Raw genomic sequence first — 21358 nt, 5'->3', positions numbered from 1 at the left:
GGTGCATGAAATGTTAGCATATTGTGTTACATATTCGTTGTTGCAATTTGATAATGACGAGTTTTCTTTTTTAAATGAAAAATATATATAAATATATACATTATATACAAAGTTTAAAAAGTATTTGGACTAAGATGAGCACTTGGGGCTGCTATTTTTGTTGTGTGTTTTTAATTTTCTTTTCCTTTTTTTTTTTTTTTCATTTTTTGCCATGTGAAGTGTGTATTATTTTTCTTTTCTTAAGAAAATATTGAATGTATTCCAAAAAAAAAAATGACAAGAAACCCGTGCTGATACAAGATTTTGTTTTTGTTCCTCAGAAGATTTCAAAAATGGAAACAAAACCGAAAAAAGCTTCAAAGAGTTGAGCGGGGTCTTTTTTTTTTTCTTTCTTTGTTTTCATTTACACAGTGGAGGAGAGAGACAAACTCGAGATGGATACAGTTGAACACACTGCCTCTACAATCCTGGTCGTACAAATGGTGACTAAAGAAAGGACTCTTTCTATTCCATACTGGAGCTTTGGTTGTTTACAAGCCACATGGATATCTGTGGGTGCAGTTTTATTCTTTTGTTTTATCTTTTTTTGTTCCCACATGAGACGGGTGGGGTTTGCAAGTGCGCTTCTGCCATAAGGACATTGAGTGGTGTGGTGGCGTTTTTGTTTATTTTGGTTCGTTGTTTTTGAGGAAGAGTGGCAGGCATCACAACAACATGGACAGGATCCTCTAACTAGATCTGTGTCGTGGGTCCTGAGACTTGATCAGCCGCGGAGCGGAGGTAGAAAAATCAAGGATGGGGCTGTGTTTTGTGGAGAACCGAGTGCAGGGCTGCAAACCCTGGAGGGGGAACTTGAGAGGACGGTATGAGCGCATCCGCTCGGTGCTCTCGTCTTCACCTCGGCCCTTGAAAGCACTCGCACCCTGCCCTCACCGACTCACCTATGCACTTTTGTTCATTCAAGCTGTGAGGTACAATTTTGGGGATGGGAGCACAATTACAACAGGAGGATTGCTACGACTTTGACAAAGTCACTGAAAAAGAAATTCCCAAACTGAAATAAGAGACTCGAGAAGCTCGTCTTCTCCCACCTCCTGTACATAACCATATTTTTGTATTACCTTTCAGAGTAGAAAGAAAAAAATGCAAAATGGATGAAGGAAAATTCATTGATTATATGGAGTGAATGTTCTTCAAGAAAACCAATCTTTTTTTGTTTTTTTAAATCTAGTTTGAGATGGGACTCGCTGAGAGTTTAGTTTGCCAGTAGCCCTGAAGTAATCGGGGAAGGAACGTAAAACCACATGGACTGAGGTGGTGGCCATGCTGCAGTGGCTCCAAGACTGACTGATAGCTACTTATCAAAATGGATGTTGCAGTGGCTACAAAGAGCCCACCAAGAGTGTTTGATCAACACGCACAGTAAAGAGATGGACACTGATGACAGCCTCAAGAGCTGCAGAGTGACTACCGGAGGACAAGTGCTTGGCATTGGTAAGATGTTCTTCCAGGATTTTAATTGTTTTTATCCTTTTTGTTTTTGTTTAATGCTTTTCTACAGTGTTAATTTTCACAGTAAATTTAGTCTGTTGACTAAAACTTTTAATTTTAGTCATAATTTAGTTGCCTAAATTCTATTAGTTGACTAAATATAGTAAATCTAAAATCGATTTGACCAAAATCTAGAATTTGTCGTGTTTTTACTGGTGAGCGGCGCTCCACACGTTTTGCAAAACCTCTTATTTTCCTTGACGTGTGAACTGTGTACATGTGTCTTCTCTTCCTCTCAAGCCTCAAAATTGTTGCTTTTTCATGAGAAACAAGGATGGGAGTTGTGTCGTTTCCCACCACCTCAAAAACAAAACAAAAGAACTTACTGTTTCCGGGGAAGATCAAATTTGTGCGTCTAACCTCACTGCACGAGGAGATTACTTAATTTAATGAATTGATTCAGATTGGATCTAGTCTCTCCAGAATATCTTCATCTTGTTATTTGCTGATGGAAGTATCCATACATTTTCATTTAGTTGACTTGTTTCCATCAGCAGGAAAAAGGTTGCTGACAAACTATGACAAAAATTATTGGTCAATGAAGCTTTCGTAAAGTTACAGGTTGCTTTCCGCACCTTCATGGATTTGTTAAATTAATTGATAATTAACTATGGCAAGTTAAAATTGTGGTAGATGATCATTGTAAGGCTGTAATAAAACTAGATGTAGCGGCCAGAATAAAAAGTGAAGCCAGTGTAGCGTTGCCGTAACTCGCATTCTCTCGCTAACGTCCAGCAGAGGGCGTTTGGAAGGCTACAAGAAAACTAAGCTTTAGTGTGACCTTATTTAAAGTTCTTCCTGGTGAAAGACTTTGTGGTCTTGTGGGCATTTCAAGTCTTGCTGAAACTTTATGTTCATTTAACAAATTTTGGTGCCGGTTAGCATGAAAAAGTGGGGTAGCCTGTGAGTCTATGCCCTGGTGTCTCAATAAGCACTGACCCTTGTTCATCACAAAAACACCACAGTGGAAATATTCAGCTCAAAGCTTCACAACAGAACTTTTAACAGTTGCCACTTCCATCATTTATATACAGTCCTGTCCTCTGTTAATGCCTGTGTCCAAGTTTTGCTGATTATGTCTTGCACTCTTTCTATGTGTTTTCACAGGAGTCTGGCTGTGCTTTATTTGCTGCCCTCTGCAAGGAGGATCTTATCTACAGCCAACCCATGAACCAGTGAACCCTAAACCTGTCCTTTTGAACTTAGACCCTAAGAAACTTTTTTTGACCTCAGTGTGGGCAGGCCAATGGCATTATACGTTGGACAGATGAAGTTGCAGGTTTATCAACTCTTCATCCCCTTTTTGCTGGAAGTGTTCGGTTAAGGATTTAATCCCACACTCCATCTAAGAAGAGGATACAAAGGCTTGCGTTGCCCAGAAGTTCATCATCCACCTCAGCCGGAAAACTCTCGGATGGTGGTCTTAAAGGTCTTCTAGCCATTGGGACCGATGAGCCGCTCTCCTGCCCAGATGTCAGAGACAGTGTGCTGGGATGAGTTTTGGTGGACGTGGCCGGATTACATCTCAGCCATCGCAAAAGGCTGCTGCTGTGGAACTGGATGAACTGAAAGAATTGTACAAGGAAAAAAAGGACTTTTGAAAACAAAACACAAAACTATCATATGTCACATAAATTCTCAAGTCCAAAGGAGCAGGCAGACACACTACATGCACACACTCAGCTAAAGTTACATTGGCTCTCCTCTGGAACAATGTCTACACACACATGCACACACACACACCAGAGATACACAATATCAAACGACACAAAGACACACAAGCATCAACGCCCAGCAGCATAAACGCTGAGCTTTGTAAATAATGTAAAAGTTAGTGTTTTTGAGTTTTCTCCATAATGGCTTTTGCTTTATTTCTTTGTTCAACATGCCTTAAATTGTATAGTTCAGTCTGAAATGGCTTAATGAAAACGTTCTCAGTTTAAGTTGGAAACCACCTCGTTAACTGTACTCTAAAGAGCGTTTTAACAAGACGTCTGTTCGCTGACAGACTTGTCCTGTATAAAAGTGTAAATGTGATCTACTTTAAAGATACTAGTTAACTAAAGAATAGAGCAATGAGGGCTTTTTGGTTGATCTAATTTTACTGGTGGTTGGATTTTTGTTGCCCTTTTTTTTTCCGTTTTGATCCAAATAAAGTGTGGATTCGTTGAGATTTCCTATTTAGATTACTGCTGAAGGTGCAGGCTTGACAAAGGGCTGAAGTCTGTGCTGCCTGGAGCTGGGCTTACTGGGTGATATGCAGAGGTTCATCTCAGAGCACGTGCTTGTTGCTGTGTCGTATCTGTTGTTGGATACAGTCCTCGGCAAAACTGAACCAGAATGGCAGGTCGTCCTCAAATTGATTTGTTTTCTTTACACTCCAGGGGAATAAAATGTTTTAGGAGTTGGATCTTTTTACAGTTTTGACATAGTGATTCACACTTGTCTTATGAGTGCTTGTAAGAACAGGCATGCATGATGGTTTGTAGTATTTGTGGGGTTTGACACTAAAATCTGTGTATCTAATAGTGCTGCTGACCATCAGTGATGGCACTGAATCGATACGGAAGCGACCAGGCTGTGGTGTGTCTGAAATCTGAAAGGTCTTCTCGGACCACGTCTTTACTCTGTATGTCTCATTAAATTTAAGAGATTCGTGTTTTTAGTCATTCTATAGTTTGTTTGTTTTTTCCTTCTTTATAACCAAACATATGCAGTTTTTTATCCAAATGGAAACTGATGTTTATTGAATACCGTCAGTTTAGACTTGTTAAAAGTTTCTGATCAACTGTGGGTGTGGTGTGCAGTTGTCTTCTATAGGTAAGTGAAGTAGCCACAGTTGGCATTGGTATGTCATAACTGTTGAATTGATATTGAATTATTACTTTAAATGTTATCACATTTTTTAAAAAGCTTATACTGTGATGGATGAATCATCAGTCTATTTTACTGCACTACAAAAGCTTTTATGATCAGAGAAACCACAGTATTGTGTCTAAAGACCCTGGTTGATGAGCAGCTTGACCCGCCTGCTTCAGGATAGAAGCTATAGATGGAAAGATTACCTGGTTCAGTTTTGCTGGTTACTGTAACACCGACTGTAATGATGGACTCATGGTTATACCCCAGTCAGCCCATCTCCTTCACTTAATATGTCGTTGAATGTTGTTAAAATAACAGCATACATGTAATGAAAATGTTTTGGAAAAGAACAACTGAAAAGAAGTGTAAATAGTTTGGCTTTTGTTTGAAGAACAAAATAAATACTAAATAAATAGCATTTAGCTGTGACCGACTCTGTGTGTGTTCTTTGGTTATCTATGAAGTTTGAGTAAAAAACCAAGAAGACATCTTGTTATGAATCACGCTTATCCGCACATAATAGAATCAGCACTCACTGAGCGCGTCTCGTCCAATGAACTCTCGCGATAGTTTGAAGCACATGGCCGCCCGCAGTGTTTACAACTTCTCCTAATGAGATGGTGAAGGGAAACAAAGTCCCGAAGCAGAAAGACGGCGATTAGTTTTGTGTGTTCGGTCTTTTTCTCCGGCTTTTGGTGAAACTCTTGATTCTGCGGGTTTTGCTTTTCGGCCAAACCGCGAACACAACTAAAGGCCAGGCAAGCCACAACACAGGTATATAGCATCAGATTGCTAACGTAGGCTAATGCTAACTTGGGCTAAAGTGTGTGCTCCGATGTGAAGGGACGCTCAATAAGAAGCTAAAGCAAATGTCGCTAATTGATTTATTTACCAGAATCATCCATTATGTATAATAGCAACCGGGCGTGCGTGGACATGTAGAAAGAATGTAATATGTATCGCTCAAGCTTTAACTTGACCAAATAGACGCGTATGCTAGTTTGGTGAGGCAGCTGGCAGTCACGACTAGCCACAGGTGTGTGCTGTGAGGCAGTGACGTGCTCCCCTCACAGCAGCTGCACGTTCACTTTATCTTCAGTCTGACTTAACGGTTTTTTTCCTGGTTTTCGTGAACGTGCTATCATGGTCTTCCGTTGTTTTGACGAGCTCATTGTTGGTCTCGCTTTTCTCGTCTTCATGTTTTCTCGACTCAATGTTTCCTAGGCTGGTGGGTGCTGTGATGTCCTCGTACCCCAACAGACTCAAACATCCACACTGCAGGAGGAAGCACTACCCCAGTAGCACCTACCTCACCCACGTCTGACAGCGACCGCTGGACACCGGGCGCTTGAAAGCTGGGTGGAGGGCTTCACGGGAGAGAGAGAGGGGGAGGTAAACAAAGATGTCAGACTCTGTGGGAGGTGGTGAAAGTGGAGGTGGTGCAGGGCAGGACTCCGAAGCAGATAATGAGCCCCCTCAACAGCCTCCACCTTTACTGCCTGGAGGTGCAGGGGAGATCTCAGAGGAAGGGGCTTCGCCATCTGCCAAGAGGCTGAGGATGAGTGAGGAGGGCGTGGGGCAGGATCAGGTTGTGGAGCCTGGTCAGAGGCATGAAGAAACACCAACACAGCCTAGCTCGCTGCAGGGAATGCCAGCCCAAACAGCAGAAGGTACAGGACTGTGTCTGTTTTAATTCATGATTATATGCATATATTAATATAAATTAAGATTACAGATGACCTGTGTTTAATCTGGCTTCTGCTGTCAGGAACAGGAGACCTGCTGCAGTGTGAGGAGGGAGGTCATAGTGGGAAAGAGGTAGTAGTCATCGGGGAAGAAGAAGAATACCATCAAAATGGAGAAGAAGGGCCAAAACCAGAGGAGGAACACAACGGTGATGGATCTGCAGAGAGCCCCGGTGACGGACAACAGTACGTGGAAGAAAAAAGGTTTATTTGTAGATTTAAACGTAGAGTAAGTTTGCAATATTTAGGCAGAGTTGAGATACAAGATGCGCATTCATAAAAAGGCAGAAACTGCTAGAAGAGATTGTAGCAGATGAACACAGAAGATATCATCTGAAAAATATTTTTAAAAGTATGAAGTTTACTTTTTAATTTTTCTTACACCCTTTTTTTATGTTACAATTTACATAGCTGGTAAATTTGTCTTTTTCAGGTAAAAACAAAAGGAAGCCAGTGCAGAAGTTAATGGGCGCAGTTGGTTATTTTGGACTGCATTGAATTGAGAGAGAGAAAAGGTCTTATGGTTTAGAGTTGCATGCTCATTGGCTAATGAGTCTGTGAAGGTTCTCAGTCATCCAGGTCATCGTAGTCTAATCATTTTCACACCTTGGCTCATGTCATTAGGTAGAGGATCAATAGGGGGTCCTTTTGTCCCTCTCGGGGGGACACTCCCACAGGGCTTAAATCTGGGACTCTCCACCATTTGACCCTAGAACTGAAGAAGCTTCTTGGATGAGAGGTGAAACGTCTTCAAGCAACTTAAAGAAGTCCAGACGCTTTTCTTTCTAAGCTCCTTAGACTATTGGCTAATGACTTTTCAATCAAAAGAATCAACCAGTGAGTGTGCAGTTTCAAGGTCTAGGCACAATCTCATCTGGCCTGTTGCACCCAAGATGGCGACAGTGGAAACGCTCATCTCGTGGCTTTAGTGCAGGACTTCAAAAACCAGCAGGTAGCTTCACAGTAGCTATCCTTGTGAACAACAGGTGGGCGGGGCTTCTGTACTCACAGCCAGAGCTGCGCCCCTGAAATGACCATAACAGTGGTATTCCCTGTCATACAAGTCGCAAGAGTAGAAGAACCTGTCTGAAACGGAGCATTTAGAGCGGTGTTTGTTTAACACTGGGTCTTTACTTCATACTGTGATACATGAAATCTCCGACTATGTGTTTGTTTGTCCCCCAACTCCTCCTACTTGACCCGGCGCTGAGCAACCAAATGTACATCTTGGGCCTCTGAAGGTTCTTATCTGTATTGGACATTGTAACAACATCATGTTGCCTAGCAACTACCTTAAAATTATCTGCCAAGTAACCAAAATCCTTTGCATAAAACATCAAACACGAATTTAAGGTGACAGGCCGTATAGCATGTGTCAGGTATGGTCCTCCCATACTCCAGAGGCATGCATGTGGGGTTAATCAGTGATTCTGTGCATGAAGAGTTACAGTCTCTCTGTGGTGGATGCACAACCTGTCTAGGCTGTAACCTCTAGACCTATGTGAGTCCACGATAGGCTCCAGCCACCAACTATGTAAGCAGTGCAGAACTTGGCTGAGTGGGTGGAGACTGTGAACAGATGAAATAATTAACAGTCCAATCAATGCAGTCAACATGTGTTTGAAGCTTAAAGTTTATCAGTGACAGTGAGAGTGTCGTGTTTAGTAATGTGTTGTTAGATGTTGAGAAGTGCTTTTTTAATTGACACTCGTGTTTAAGTGGGGCAGCTAAAAGCACCAGAGCATTAACTGATTCATCATTTTGAGGCTGTCAGACATCATTATGCTAAAATTTGGAGAAAATGACCCAGGATGAAAAATAATGTAGTCAACTAATAGAAATCTAATTAACAATCAGCTGTAGTGTCACTGTGTGTAAACGAAGCAGCTTATTACTTGGAAGTTTCCACTGTGTTTTATACACAGAGCGTGTTTGACTGAGGCTAGGGACTTCATTGGATGATGTGTGCCTAAAATAGCAATGAGCTTTAAAATTGTCTTCAATTATAAACCTTTAAGTGCTCATCTCCTAATAAATGTGAGCTCTAGCTTTTAGTGGAGTGCGTGAGCTTGTTGCGAGCGCCTCTCTGACCAAGGACGTCCTTGTCTCTCTGTCTCCAGGCTCAGCTTAGATTTTACCCAGAACCCTCAAATGCTGACTGGTTCCTGGACAGAGTACTCCAACCTGCCGGAGAACTACCTGAAAGGCTGCAAATGGTAAATTCTTTTTTTATATATGAAGAAAACATTGCGAGGGGCGTATTCATGGTTATTACATACTGGGCTTAGACACAAAAACAAGGCGACGTAAGGCTTTGAAATGGATACTGTGTGCATCTGCAGGGGGGCTGAGAGGTAGGTAGCACTGGGGTGCCGCTATATTTGAGTTTTGCCACTGGACTTGGAGTTCTCGGAAAGGCATCAGATCAACATGTGAGGTTCCATCATTGTTTGCATGAGCACAATAGATGCTGCTACAACCACACTGCCCAGTAATGTCACGCCTGAACTCACTGGTTGCTTCCAATGGGCAGAGTACTAGTATGTAGTCTGGGCAGAACAGTATGCAGGCTGACACTGTGAGCCTGAGCTTTGATCAAATAAGACAGCTAGGTGCAATATTATGTAGGATTTTATAGGATTTTAAAATCAATGTGATATTTAATTGGAGGCCAGAGAGAATTAGGGTAATAGACTCAAACCTACCAGTACCAGTTATAACTAGGGATGGGTATCGTTTAGGTTTTATCCGATACCGGTGCCAAATCGGTACTTTTGAAACGGTGCCGGTGCTTAAACGGTGCTCAAACCGGTGCTTAAAGAATGGAGAACACAAACTTTGTCCAAAAACCTCTCATGTTCAGCTGTTTCCCACTTTTTCTTTGGTCATTTTAGCCTTTTTGTCCAGGGTGAAGGGAGTATCTGCCATCAAACAAGAGGACAGCTGCATGTAGCTATGATGATGTTTGCTAGTTCACCTTACATGTATTAATGTCATAACGTGGTTAGCCTACTCAACGTAAATTACACACGGACAACATTTAGCTACTCACACAGAGAAGAACGGCTGCTGCTGCTGCATCATCCTCATCATTTATGCTACACTGGCAGGGCTAGGGGCCAGGACTCTATTCTTCGGGTTTTTGGGGGATGTTGCTCCGGGTCCGATAACTGGCAACCCACCCGACGTGCACAGTGTGAGGTCTCGCAGCAAGCTATCAAATACGGCGCATTTCTCGGCTTTTAAAAAAAACGCTATGCGTCGCCAGCTGTTTCATCAGTTTCGAGGTGTTACCTCCTTTGACAGTATCACAGTATCAGCTTAAAGCACTTGTTGCTGCTGAGTTTGCATATTTTGCTGTGAAGTACAACCAGACTTTTGACCGCTTCGCCTTGGACATTTTTAATCTGTAGCTCTGCTCTAACTGAACGTACGTACCTGGCCCCGCCTACTATCCTGGGAAACGTAAAATGATTGGCTAGAAGTGTATCACAGCTCAGGAAAATAAAGCACCGAAATGTGCGCTGCTTTTCGGTCTGGTTACTACCGTTTATGTCAGAACCGGTGCCATCATGGCACCGGACACCGGTACCCATCCCTAGTTATAACACTTCTGCTTTACCTTTCTGACCCAGAAAAGGTCAGTTTTCTTTAATTAATGCTATAAATACAGTTGTCTGTGTACGAGCTGCTTACATGCTATAGTGCAGCTGCATATATGTTAGTATTATATGTGTGTTTTGTGTTACTTTAACATGCACACAAACCCAGCCTGAGTACTTGTTGTTCTAGTCTTTAATGATCTGTCATCCCTCCTCTTCCTCTTACCTAGGGCTCCTGATGGTTCTTGTATCCTGACAAACAGTGCAGACAATGTCCTCCGAGTGTACAACATCCCTCCAGAGATTTACAGCTACAACTGGGACTTGCTTCCTGAAATGGTGAGTACACAAATAGCTTGCCATCGGGGGCCGGACAGGCGACGGGAAATGAGAAAGCAACAAACAAATGTTAGAGCAAATATTCATTATTTTATGGATTTAAATTCAGTTGAAAGATGAACGTAGCTATAAAGACTCCTTCATTTGTAAAGGTCAGCAGTCTCAGTCTAATCTGGAGCTTCCCTGTTTATGATGTTTATGAAGGTTATTACTAAACGTCAGTTTTGCTTTTTGTTACAATAAACAAAAATCCTTTGAGACGTCTGCCTGATAAAACGCGTTAGTGAAGATTAATCTGTGGGAATAAAATGGACTTTGTGTTTTGGTCGGGGCGAAATGTCAAGTAGTGAGCCGATCTTTTAATTGTATTACAAGCTGGTTTGATTGGGATCACTGAACAAAAATAATTGAAATATAATCCATTTTCTCTAGTTGAAATCTCGCAGCCTTTGTAATGAGAGGAGAAGATTGACTGTTGATTGCTCTGTTTCTCGCATGCTTCCACTGGCTTTTGAAATTGAATTTTTCTGGGTAGCCACTTATTTAGTGTCAGCCTCAGAGCTGATGGATCCAGCCAGTGCCTTTGGCCTACATTTCTTAATGCAGGAGGTCTCAGTCCCTCTGTTACTGACTGTCTGTCTTTTCTTTTATTCTCTGCTAGAGTCCAGTGCTGCGGATGGCAGAAGGAGACACCATCTATGACTACTGCTGGTACCCCAAGATGAACTCTTTGGAGCCGGACACGTGCTTGTGAGCTGAACCTGGTCTTTTTCAAACTATTCCCTAAGCCTCTCGCTTCAAGTCCACTTTGGAGACGGTGAAATGTGTATACACTGAAAAAAGCACCGGGTTGTGTTTTGTGTCAGTTTCTAATCTCGGGTGGTTGGATCGGGTTCCCGGTGAATTTGTCGGCTTTTCTTTGTGCTGCAGTGTGTCTAATAGACTGTCTGAATGCAGAAGATTTTGTTGTAGTCTTGTGTCTCATTCTTTGATCCCAGAGGTATGTGCAGCGGTTGTGGAAGCTGGCTGCCTGCAAGGAGGGAAGCTGTAAAAGCTTTCTGATGTCTCTCATTACGAGTGAAGAGTTGGCCTGCGTCTCGTCCGCCTCGTCGCAATCCGCTCGCCTGTTTGAGGCCCACAGTGCGATTCAGCCCGCTAACAGCACTCCTGAGTCCAGACAACACCTAAAGGGCCTCGTGAATCCCTGACTCGAGGCTTTGCTTCTCATCTCCTTCTCCTTTTTTTGTGTTTAGAAGGGTGCACTCTAGCAAGTATGTGGCAATTATGACATCACTGAGTGTTGGTGTGTGTGTGCTGTGAAGGAAAGTTAGCATCAGCAGCATCCAGCCGTCGCTGTGAAGGCTGCTTATCGTCTGCGGTGAGAGAAGTAAGGCTGAGCTAATGAGCCGAGGTCAGGTTGCCAGCAGTTTTCGTGGTGTGTTACCCTTCAGCCCCAACTCCCCCAACTCCCATCATCCTTCAGTCAGACCCTCGCGCAGTTGAGTGGATCAAGGCCCAGAACTGGCACCGACATCCTCACATCGTACAGCTTTCACCATGTTAGTGGGTGAGGGTCTGGAGCTGGACAAACCAAAATCATCAACAAAAGTCTCGCGGGCAGGGAAGCGCTCGAGTCGTGTCTATAATCCAAATGCTGATGGAAACTGACAGCAAACACTCGTGATTGTCTTCAGATCGCTGCCATCTATCAAACAGGAGCTCCTGCAGGGCGCAGTCAGGTGGTCGGACAGAGTACACCGACTGAATGTAGCAGTCAGATAAAAGATTGCGGTTGTGACGATTAAAAGAAAACATCTAGCAAAGCAGGAGAGCCATGTCTCCTGCTTACCCTTTCTCTCCCTCTTTTCACATCGCTGTTTTGTTTCTCCCTCTGCGCTCCTTGAACTATCTGCCTGCCAAAAGCCGTGTGTTGTTGATGCCCCTCCTGTAGAGAGGGAATAAGGGCCCCTGTTATGGCTCGGTTAAGTTGCGCTGAGTTCTAGGCATGGCTCCAAGCTAGCAGCAGTCTAGCATTATAATTGGGCATTTCCCTGCTCTGGAATAAAGCCGCGGCTCACAGGGGCCATAACAGAACACGGCAGCAGCGGCGGGGGCTCATTTCCTTTGTCTAATTGAGCGGCAGTGATGTTTCAGCGTTTGTTCAGTGCTCAATAATTAGAGTTAAAAAGGCATGGCTCAGTCTTTGGCCCTGATGCGGATCAATAAGAATGTGCTGCGGCCTTGTCTTCATAATGAGGCGAAGCATGTAGCTGTATGTTTGTTTTGCAGTACATGTTAGTTGTTCCCTCCGTTAGCTCAGTTTGTTCATCTCATTCATTTCTAAATCATTCATTCATATTTATTTATTTCGACCTCCTCTTCTTCAGTCTAGCCAGCAGTAGCCGTGACAACCCCGTCCATGTGTGGGATGCATTTTACGGGGAGGTGCGAGCCAGCTTCCGACCCTACAATCACCTGGACGAGCTGACGGCAGCTCACTCGCTGTGCTTCTCTCCAGATGGCGCGCAGCTCTACTGCGGGTTTGACAAAATGGTCAGGGTCTTCCACACCGAGCGCCCGGGCAGAGACTGTGAGGAGCGACCCACAATAGGTCAGTCGTCAACGTCTCATCGGCTTTCACCTTGAAGCTTGTCGATGAGCTTTCCTCAATCGGGTGACGTAAAACCCATTTAACATCTTTTCGTTTCATTTCATCAGGCCAAACACAAATATGTGTATCACCACAAATTGAGTTTGTCTTTTTTTCATTAAAATATTAGAAGCTGGCCTCCTGCTCACAGCCGGTGTGATTGTGTTTATTGCTTTCTTCCTGTGTGAGGTTTTACAGCAGTTAACGACTGTACTGAAAACAAGGATATTAAATTGGAGTTCCCTCAGGGATACTGTTACCACATTTGAGAAACACTGCTTTAAGGTTACACCCTTGTGCTATAAACACATTGTTCCTTCACAGCGGTGAAGTCCTGCTGTCAGAGTGACTGAAGAAGTGTCAGTTTGCAGTGAGACACTGACTTTCTGATGATACTGTTACCAGCAGCGTCATTTTTAACGCATTCTGTGTTGGATGTTTTGCTGATTGTGAGCAAACTTCAACGACACTCAAAAATGCAGCTATAAATAAATAGTGTTCACAAGAAATGTCGTGATGCATGCTCGATCGTCCAGGTAAGTAAATCCTAAAAGGTTCTGTTCATCTCGATGAAGCGTTTTCAGTGGAAGAGGTTTGTTCACTCATCCAAATGACTGCTTCAGTCTCAGCTGACTGCAGGTTTCTCCTAGTATTTGCATAATAACTGAAACTAGCACCAGTGGCAAACCATGGACAGTCAGTCTAAATCATTAATTTGCATATTGTCATCACCAATGATCAATGACCACTGGTCATTGATGCAATGGCTGCAATCACAGCATTGTAAGATGGTGACAGATGTACCCTTAGGCCCCTCCTCGATTCAGAGATGGTCTTTCCCTTTTCATGTAAATGGTCTCCTTGACTCCGCGCTCAAACCAGCGTTCCTCCCTGTCCAGGATGTTACATCCTCATCATTCAAAGTGTCCGCTGGCCTGTAGGTGGAAATAGACTGTGGAGTTCTGGCCTGACGAGTTAGGACAACACAGAACACCTAACTACTTAGCCTAGGGTTGTTTTGTTTCCCAGATGTAGAAATCCTCCTGGCACTTAACAGCGTACACTACATTACTCTGTTTGTGTCGGGGGACCTGATCCTTGGGGTGACAAATTTTGGGTGCAGCGTGTTTTGGGGTTTGAAAGTGTTTAGAGAAAATGCGTCTCAACTGCTCCAATACTCCTGACACACATGGGATCACTACAGGTTTTTGTTTAGGCAGCGGTTGTCCTTCTGTCCTGGATCGGCTGGAGCTTTCTTTAGGTGCCTTCCCAGCTTTGACAAAGGTCCAGCTGGGATAACCACATTTACTCAGGGCCTTCTTGATGTGCTGTTCTTCTGCCTCCCTGGCCGCTGTGTCTGTGGGGATGGTGTTCGCTCTGTGTTGTAGCGTCCTGATGACACCCAGTTTGTGCTCCAGTGGATGATTTGAGTCAAACCTTAGATACTGATCCGTATGTGTAGGTTTACGGTACACGTCAGCTTTTAGATGTCCCCCATTACTGATGGAAATCTCACAGTCTAAGACGGCTAACACTTTTTATATCCTCCCTGGTGAATTTGGTGTGTCGGTCCACAGAATTAATGTGATCCATGAATTGTGGTACGTCCTGAGATTTGATTTTTCCCTCAGGTGTCATCCACATACCTGAACCAATGGCTTGGTGGTGTCCCAGGGTAGGATAACAAAACCCTCTTTTCCACTTCTTCCATATACAAATTGGCCACAATGGGTGAAACTGGGGAACCCATGTTTCTGCCTGTAGTACTGACCCTCGTATGTGAAATATGTGGAATTAAGACACAGTTCACACACTTGGTCGGTTTATAAGGTTGGGGAAACGTGCAGTCAGCTGAGACTGAAGAAGCCGCTCGCATGAGTGACCAAACGCTTCGTCCAGATGAACAGAATCAACGTTTTGGGATTCACAAGAAATATTGTGAGAAATTGAAACCCTTAGACAGTAAACAGACGTGAGAGGGAGGATAATGTGAAGTCGGTTGTTTCTTGTTTTCAGTGAGTTGCTGTTTGACAGCTGGCTGTCACATCTCACAGGCTGAAGCCTCCTTGAACAAACTGACAAGGAGCGTTTTTATTATGTACTTCTGACAAAAACCAAGGAGAACACAATGTTTACTGTGATGCATTTCTTTCCTCCGTCTCACATTCATATGGCATCATTTCACTGGAAGCTCTTTTTTTTTTTTAAATGTACTTGAACGACTTTTTCTAGATTGGCAGAGGCAGATCCAGCAAAGGCTTTAACTAACACACACCATCATCACCTTGAGATTGTAATCCGTTGGCTCACTGGTGTAATCACTGAGAAATCTGTTGCTTTTATGGACAGACTCCGGAATGTCTGAACTGCCAAAAAGTCAACTTTGAGTCGACGAGACTGCAAATTGTGTCCTGTGAACTATAAAGTGCTGAAAGCGCTGCCAAATGCTCTCTCTTGTCCTCACCGCAGTGAAAAAGCAAGGCCAGAGTGGCATCATCTCCTGCTTTGGCTTCAGCCCTTGCCAATCTGTTTACGCCTGTGGCTCTTACTCCCGCTGCGCTGGCCTCTACTCCTGCCAGGACGGCACCCTGCTGGCTCTGCTGCCGACCCGTCACCACGGAGGTCTCACCCATCTGCTCTTCTCCCCCGACGGCAACTACCTGTACACCGGCGGCCGCAAGGTAACGCACGAACAGACTCGCACACAGCTTCAAGCAGAGAGATACCCGAAGGTAACAATCGCTGCTGAACACACACAAACTATCAGTTGTGTTTGGGTGTTAAGCAGGTAACTGATGTTGCTTTGCACAATATAAATACACAAGTATGATGTAAAGCTTTACATGATACTCAGTCCTCTCAGCATGTGTCAGCAACTTAAAATGAAATATTTAAGCTAGCATCTAACATTATTCTCCTGCTGCAAACTGTATGCCAGCTAATTCAGCTACAGGTTCGCTCTAATCTGAAGAAATGATATCAAGGCAGTGTGTAAGGAAGATTAATGGTAGGTCCTAAATTTAATAGAGCTCCCATTGAAAGTAATAGCTATCAATCAAAAGTCTGATAGTTCTTGTTTTATTGTTTTATCTATGATTATTGTAAGTACTCTGTGTCCTCTGAAGAGATCTGTGTTTGAGTTTTCAACCCTCAGAACAGAAATTGGACAAAAAGTTTGGCTTTTTGAAGCTTTATCAAGTGGCAAAACCTGAGGCTGAAAAACTACAGATGTTGGTAAATGGTAGATGTTGGTAAATGGCATATTTGCTGCTTTCCCAGTGACTTGTGATTTGATCATGATCAACCTGAGCTTCTCCATCATTGATGATCTTTGGGTTTTTCAAACTTGGACATTAGTCAGTGCTGAAGTTGAGGAAGAGACTGCTTTATTCCTGGTTCTCACTTCTGCTAATTTCAGCTACTGAACTGCACTACTTAGCCAAGTTTGTGCCTTTGGGAACATTTTTAACCAAAGTTATCTGACGAGCATGTCCCGCCGCGAGGTGCAGACTGTTCAAGATGCTTATGGCTCATGTTCTAGTAGTGAAATCAAGAATTATCAGCTTGTTACAGTTATGCATGAAAGTGACTGCGTGTAGCACACAAAATCTATTGATGCAGCTTGCTAACCATGCTAGCTAGTTTAAGCTAACTTGGAAGTCTCTCTCGTGCTGACTTCTGGCTCTAAAGCATTAACGCTGGCAAAAACGTTAATATTAAAGCTTCAAACCCCAAAATGACCTTAGTGTGGCTATGTCCAAATTTTATATACAGGCTGTGAAGATAAATTCTGACTGCCTTTTGTTGTGTGGCAGTTGTTTGTGATGGATAAAGTTAGCATCCAGGCTTGGGAACGAATGATTTCATGGAAATTCTTTTGTGTGTGTGTGTGCAGGATCCAGAAATCCTGTGCTGGGACCTAAGAGAGCCGGGAAGAGTTGTGTTTTCTCTTAAAAGGAACGTGGCCACTAATCAGCGCATCTACTTTGACCTCGATCAGTAAGTAACAGGGAAACTGCATCAGTGATCCTGTTGTATATGAGTGTGATGTGATTCGTCTGGTTTTTCTGTGTTAAATAGCAGCAAGGATCGTCGTATTAGCCGATTCCCACTCGTGTTTCTGTTTGTGTGCGTTTAGATCTGGCAGGTACCTGCTGAGTGGAGACACGGAGGGAGTGGTGTCAGTATGGGACACCCACACAGCGCCTCCTGATGGTAATGAAGAACTACTGCAGCCTCAGCTTAGGTTCCAGGCGTACTGGGACTGCACCAACGGAGTCAGGTATGATTACTAATCTAATCCAGCTCACTGACAGATTAGATTCCAGTAATGAAAACATTTATAATATTAGACTGAAGGTGGCTCATTCTCAATAATTAACATGAGAGGAAAAGTGTTATTTTACAAAGGTGAAGCTAATCTTGATCAGCTGCATTGTTGTTCGGTAGAAACAAAACTGAATAAATTAACAATTAATTAACAAAGTTTCAGCTTTTTCTAATTCACTTATGTTACGCTGTTGTTCAGTTATGCTGCTGTTTTGCTGTGTCAGGCTGTTTGGGTCATGCAGTCATTTTTCACAAAATCATAGGAGGCAAAACAAATGATCCAAAACATTCAGTGACAGAGCAGCTTTGGCTTTAGTCAGGCATGTCACTGCTTTGTGAGAGCAGAGAGTGAAAACCAAACCACAGCTTCTCAATAATTCTGGATACTCTGGCACAAAAAACAGCTTTGATTGTGAATACGTGATTGCAGAGAATAAAGCCAATGATGTACTAAAAATGAAACGTTGACTTTTAATTAAACACAGATGGTGTAAATGTGCAGCAGTTATGTATAAAATGTTGCAAAGCCTGAGGTAATTCAGTTGTTTTCTGTGAAATGAATCGTGCATTTTCTTTTTTCAAGCGTGATGCTGCGTGTGCAATAGCTGAAAGTCCAGTCATGTCACGCTAGCAGAAACAGTTTTTTTTCCACAGCTTATCACGCCATTATTTTCATTTGTCCCTTCCTGGATCTTCTCTCTGCCCCCCTCTGCTGCTCCGTCCTTCTCCTCTTCTTCTTCTACAGTATCCATCCCTTCATGCCGCTGCTGGCAACATCCAGCGGCCAGCGGCAGTTCCCGTGGCCCGGCGACAGCGAGGGTGACTCGGCCTCTGACACTGAGGGGAGCGGTGCTGTGATGTCACGGCAAGACACCCGGCAGGACAATGTCCTGACCCTGTGGTGGGCGGGACCGCTTAGCCCTGCCGCTGAAGGGAGCCAAGACCAGAGCACTACAGCAGCAGAGGCCTGAATATCTCTCACTGCACTCAGCTGATACAAATCGAGTTACACATGCCATGTGATGTTTGTGTGTAAAGCTGATTTTGGTTTGTACAAATAGACCGTCAGCAGGCTGTTTGTTTGTAGTTTACTGCCAACTTCACCAGAATGTGGAAAAAAAAAGGTTAATGTCAAAGCCAAAAGTTAAGAGGTTCTTTAAAGCCTTAATGCTGAGATAAGAGGTGTGTTTTCTAAGGAGACGTTAGGACATTACAATCAAATATAACCAGCCTCTTCTTAAACATTTACCTTTATTTCATTTTAGTAGAGACTCTACTTCCTGAATAAGAATACATGTGGTGGAAGTGAAATCCTCTCACTGTGTCCGTGCGTGCGTGTCTGCTGATCGCGCCTCGGCTCTCGGCCGTGTCGGCGGGAGCGTTTGTTTACGTGTGCGTGTAGCTGCGATGCTTCCCCGGAGATCTTTCACTGCTATAGTTACAGTAAGTGCCATTTGTTCTCAAGTTTTCGCTTTTGTAAAGTGACGGGGATCTCCTGGTTTTAGCTTCTTTTTTAAAGTGCCAGACGCGACAGGTAGCGTTGCTCCGTGCATGCCCACAAATGTATATTTTTGTAAAGCCGTGATGACGATTCTCCTTTTTTTTGAATGTAACTTCAAAAACAATCTGTGAAAGTCTTGTAATTAGCAGCTGCTGCTTGAAATGTGCTCTTTCCTTTTTGTTTTCCTCCTACTGGTTGTGGTGCTTTTGTGTACCGTGCGAGTGGTGCTAGCAGCTCAGAAGACATTGTGTTTGATTAATTGCATTAATACTTGCAGCCGTTTGTCGAATGCTCGCGTTGTTACCGGGGTGCGCTTTCCTGTAGTGTCTTTGCAGGTTGGTGAGAAGCTCAGCGTGCTCCAACCAAAGCCTTGGATCTTTACACTGATTAAATCGATCACTTTTTAAAGCCTGTGTCGGTTGCTTGATTTATTCATTCATTCAGATATGTTGCCAAGCAATGGGAGCTATAATTTTGTAGCTATTATTTCTACACAAATTTGTACTCTGTTATGAATCGCGTTGTCCTTGAAGATAAGTCTGGAGATGGACGCCTCCGTGCACAACAGGGAGCTGTCTGCTGGTTTTATTCAAATGAATTAAAAGCACGTTTCCACAGATTCGCAGCCTCACTCATTTTTGCGTTTTCAGTGGAAGGCGGTTCAGAGTTGGATGCCCTGCAATAAATCCTCAATGAATGCAAGATGATGCCGCACTCGAGTCAAGAGGCAGCTCTTAAAAGCTAAAGGGACTGTTGGCTTTTGCTTATGAGATGGAAACTATTCATAGCTTTCACCTTTCACACACGCTTTCTGTGCGAGCACGTGCACGCACACTCGCACGCACCCGTGTATTTGATTGTCTGAAACCACAGGGGCACGGCGAGCGCTGAGCCAAGTTGGAGAGCTGCAGTGTTGTGTTGTGCGGGTTGCTTAGCGACTGTCTCCGCCTTGGGAGAGGAAAGTAGGCAGAAAGACGACAAGACGGAAAATTGGGGGCACATAAAAAAAAAAGGTTTTAAATAAGAGAAATAAATAATCGAGTGGTGTAGCGATTGCTGCCTGTTTGTCTGCTCTGGACCCGTCCGTATCTCAGCCCCACCAGAGTGAAGAGTGAGTGGGGTGATGACTGACACGGAGGGAGCGTGGTGGGGTGGGGACACATTAAGCTTGGGGTCTGTGGGTCCTCCCTCTTGGAAATTTTGAGGGCTGGACACAATTTCCTGCACTCGGATGAATTTTTGTTCACCAATTTGTGTCATTTTTGCATCAGAGTTTAGAGGAAACATCTATAACATGAAAATCTGCCAGCAGGTAACTGTTTGACATATACACAGAACAATGTAGTTGTGCTTTCATATAAATATTCTCGACTTTTCTCATGTAACATGATCGCACGTGAACACACAGGCGTGATTTATTCTCCTATTTGCCAGATCAAGACACGAGAGTCATTGTTATCATTCTGTCGGATTTCAAACTAGTGTTGTTATATATGGGGACATAACCTGCCTATATACGCTTGCAAGAATTCTGATTTCTGTTCAGCTCTCTGCAACATTCACACGTCACCAATATGTGATTTTAGGTTTTTCTTTAGGAAACATACCTTAAAAGCCTTAATATCTTTCAGAGGGTGAGTAAAAACAAAGATTGGACACAGCAACTAGCCATAAAAGGCTCATGATATTGTCGTCACCATGAGTTCAAATCTCCGTGGCCTGAACCTCCGGGTCAGAGGTCAAGTATTTTAAGACTGTCCAATAAGCAGCAGTCCTCTGGGTGCACAGTCTCTGGAAATTCCAGAGGATATGGACCAAACCAAGCTTATTGGAATGCACCAATAACTCAAAGAACTATTTGTTATAACCAAGGTATGAATAAGAGCATCTCTGAGTGCAAATGTCAAGCCGTGAAGCCGATGGGGTACAGCAGCAGAGGACCACACTGGGTGCCACTCCCCTCAGCTGGAACAGGAAACAGGATGCAATTCACACATCTTCCAAACTGACATCAGGAGTCTTAATGTCTCCTGCAACACTCAGAGTTAGTGTAAACACCATGAAAGCATGCCTCTTATCCTGTTTTGCAGTAAAACGCCAGGCTGCTGCTGGTGGTGTAATCATATGGGGGATATTTACCTGGCACGTTTTGGGCCCTTTAGCACCCAGTGGGCATCATTTAAAGTTTAGAGTATTGTTGTTGATCATGGCCACGGTGTACCCGTCTTCTAATACCTGCTTCCAATAGGATAATGCATCATTTCACAAAGCTCAGATCATCTCAATCTGGTTTCTGGAACATCACAGGGAGTTCACTGCACTCAGACCGCCTCCACAGATCTCAGTTCAATAGAACTCCGTTGGGATGTGCTGAAATGGGAGAGTCGCATTATGCAGCTGACATTTTGTAATTTATATGAATATTTTATGCATTAAAAAGACCCTCTGCTGTCGAGACATTCCTTTCAGAGTAAAATCATTAAAGCAGTTCTTCCTAAATATGTCCTCTGCCTCTTTCATCATTTTATTGAGGGTGCGGAGAATGATTGCACGAGTTTAGATACTCCTGCACCCACCTTGAAATCTACACCTTTGGTGCACAGCATATACCTGGAGTTAGTGTGCAGTGTTAATGTAATGCAATGAAAAACACAGACCATACATATACCAAAGTGGACAGCAAAACCGTCCTGTGACCAGAACTTTTGCTAATTTCTGTGAGAGAGAGGATCCTGAGTCACGGCAGGATTCGCTCGCAGCAAACATGGTGGAAAACATC

The 21358-nt window shown here is 43.5% G+C and overlaps 1 protein-coding gene across 4 annotated transcripts; it reads left to right on the top strand.

Annotated features, from left to right (window-relative positions):
• Positions 1 to 4962: 4962 nt before the first annotated feature.
• wrap53 (WD repeat containing, antisense to TP53) lies at positions 4963 to 18990 on the top strand. Of its 4 annotated transcripts, none has more exons than XM_086284842.1 (11): positions 4963 to 5187; positions 5638 to 6083; positions 6188 to 6362; positions 8279 to 8374; positions 9991 to 10099; positions 10761 to 10849; positions 12487 to 12710; positions 15219 to 15430; positions 16645 to 16748; positions 16888 to 17031; positions 17824 to 18990. In XM_086284842.1, exons 2-11 carry the CDS (start codon positions 5816 to 5818, stop codon positions 18047 to 18049), a joined length of 1647 nt encoding a protein of 548 aa, XP_086140968.1. In that variant the 5' UTR covers positions 4963 to 5187; positions 5638 to 5815; the 3' UTR covers positions 18050 to 18990. The 4 variants fall into 4 exon arrangements, with proteins under 4 accessions (XP_086140968.1, XP_086140970.1, XP_086140963.1 ...); XM_086284844.1 differs by having other exon boundaries at positions 4964 to 5187; positions 6188 to 6344; XM_086284837.1 differs by having other exon boundaries at positions 4964 to 5187; positions 6182 to 6362.
• Positions 18991 to 21358: the final 2368 nt, after the last annotated feature.

Source organism: Aulonocara sp. 'chitande type north' Nkhata Bay, linkage group LG3 (genome assembly GCF_057382095.1).
Source record: "Aulonocara sp. 'chitande type north' Nkhata Bay isolate Kocher_YH1m ecotype deep benthic linkage group LG3, A_spYH_male_GT1.1, whole genome shotgun sequence".
Taxonomy (NCBI): domain Eukaryota; kingdom Metazoa; phylum Chordata; class Actinopteri; order Cichliformes; family Cichlidae; genus Aulonocara; species Aulonocara sp. 'chitande type north' Nkhata Bay.
The sequence above is the reverse complement of the archived record's forward strand: the minus strand, read 5'-3'. Positions and strand labels throughout refer to the sequence as shown.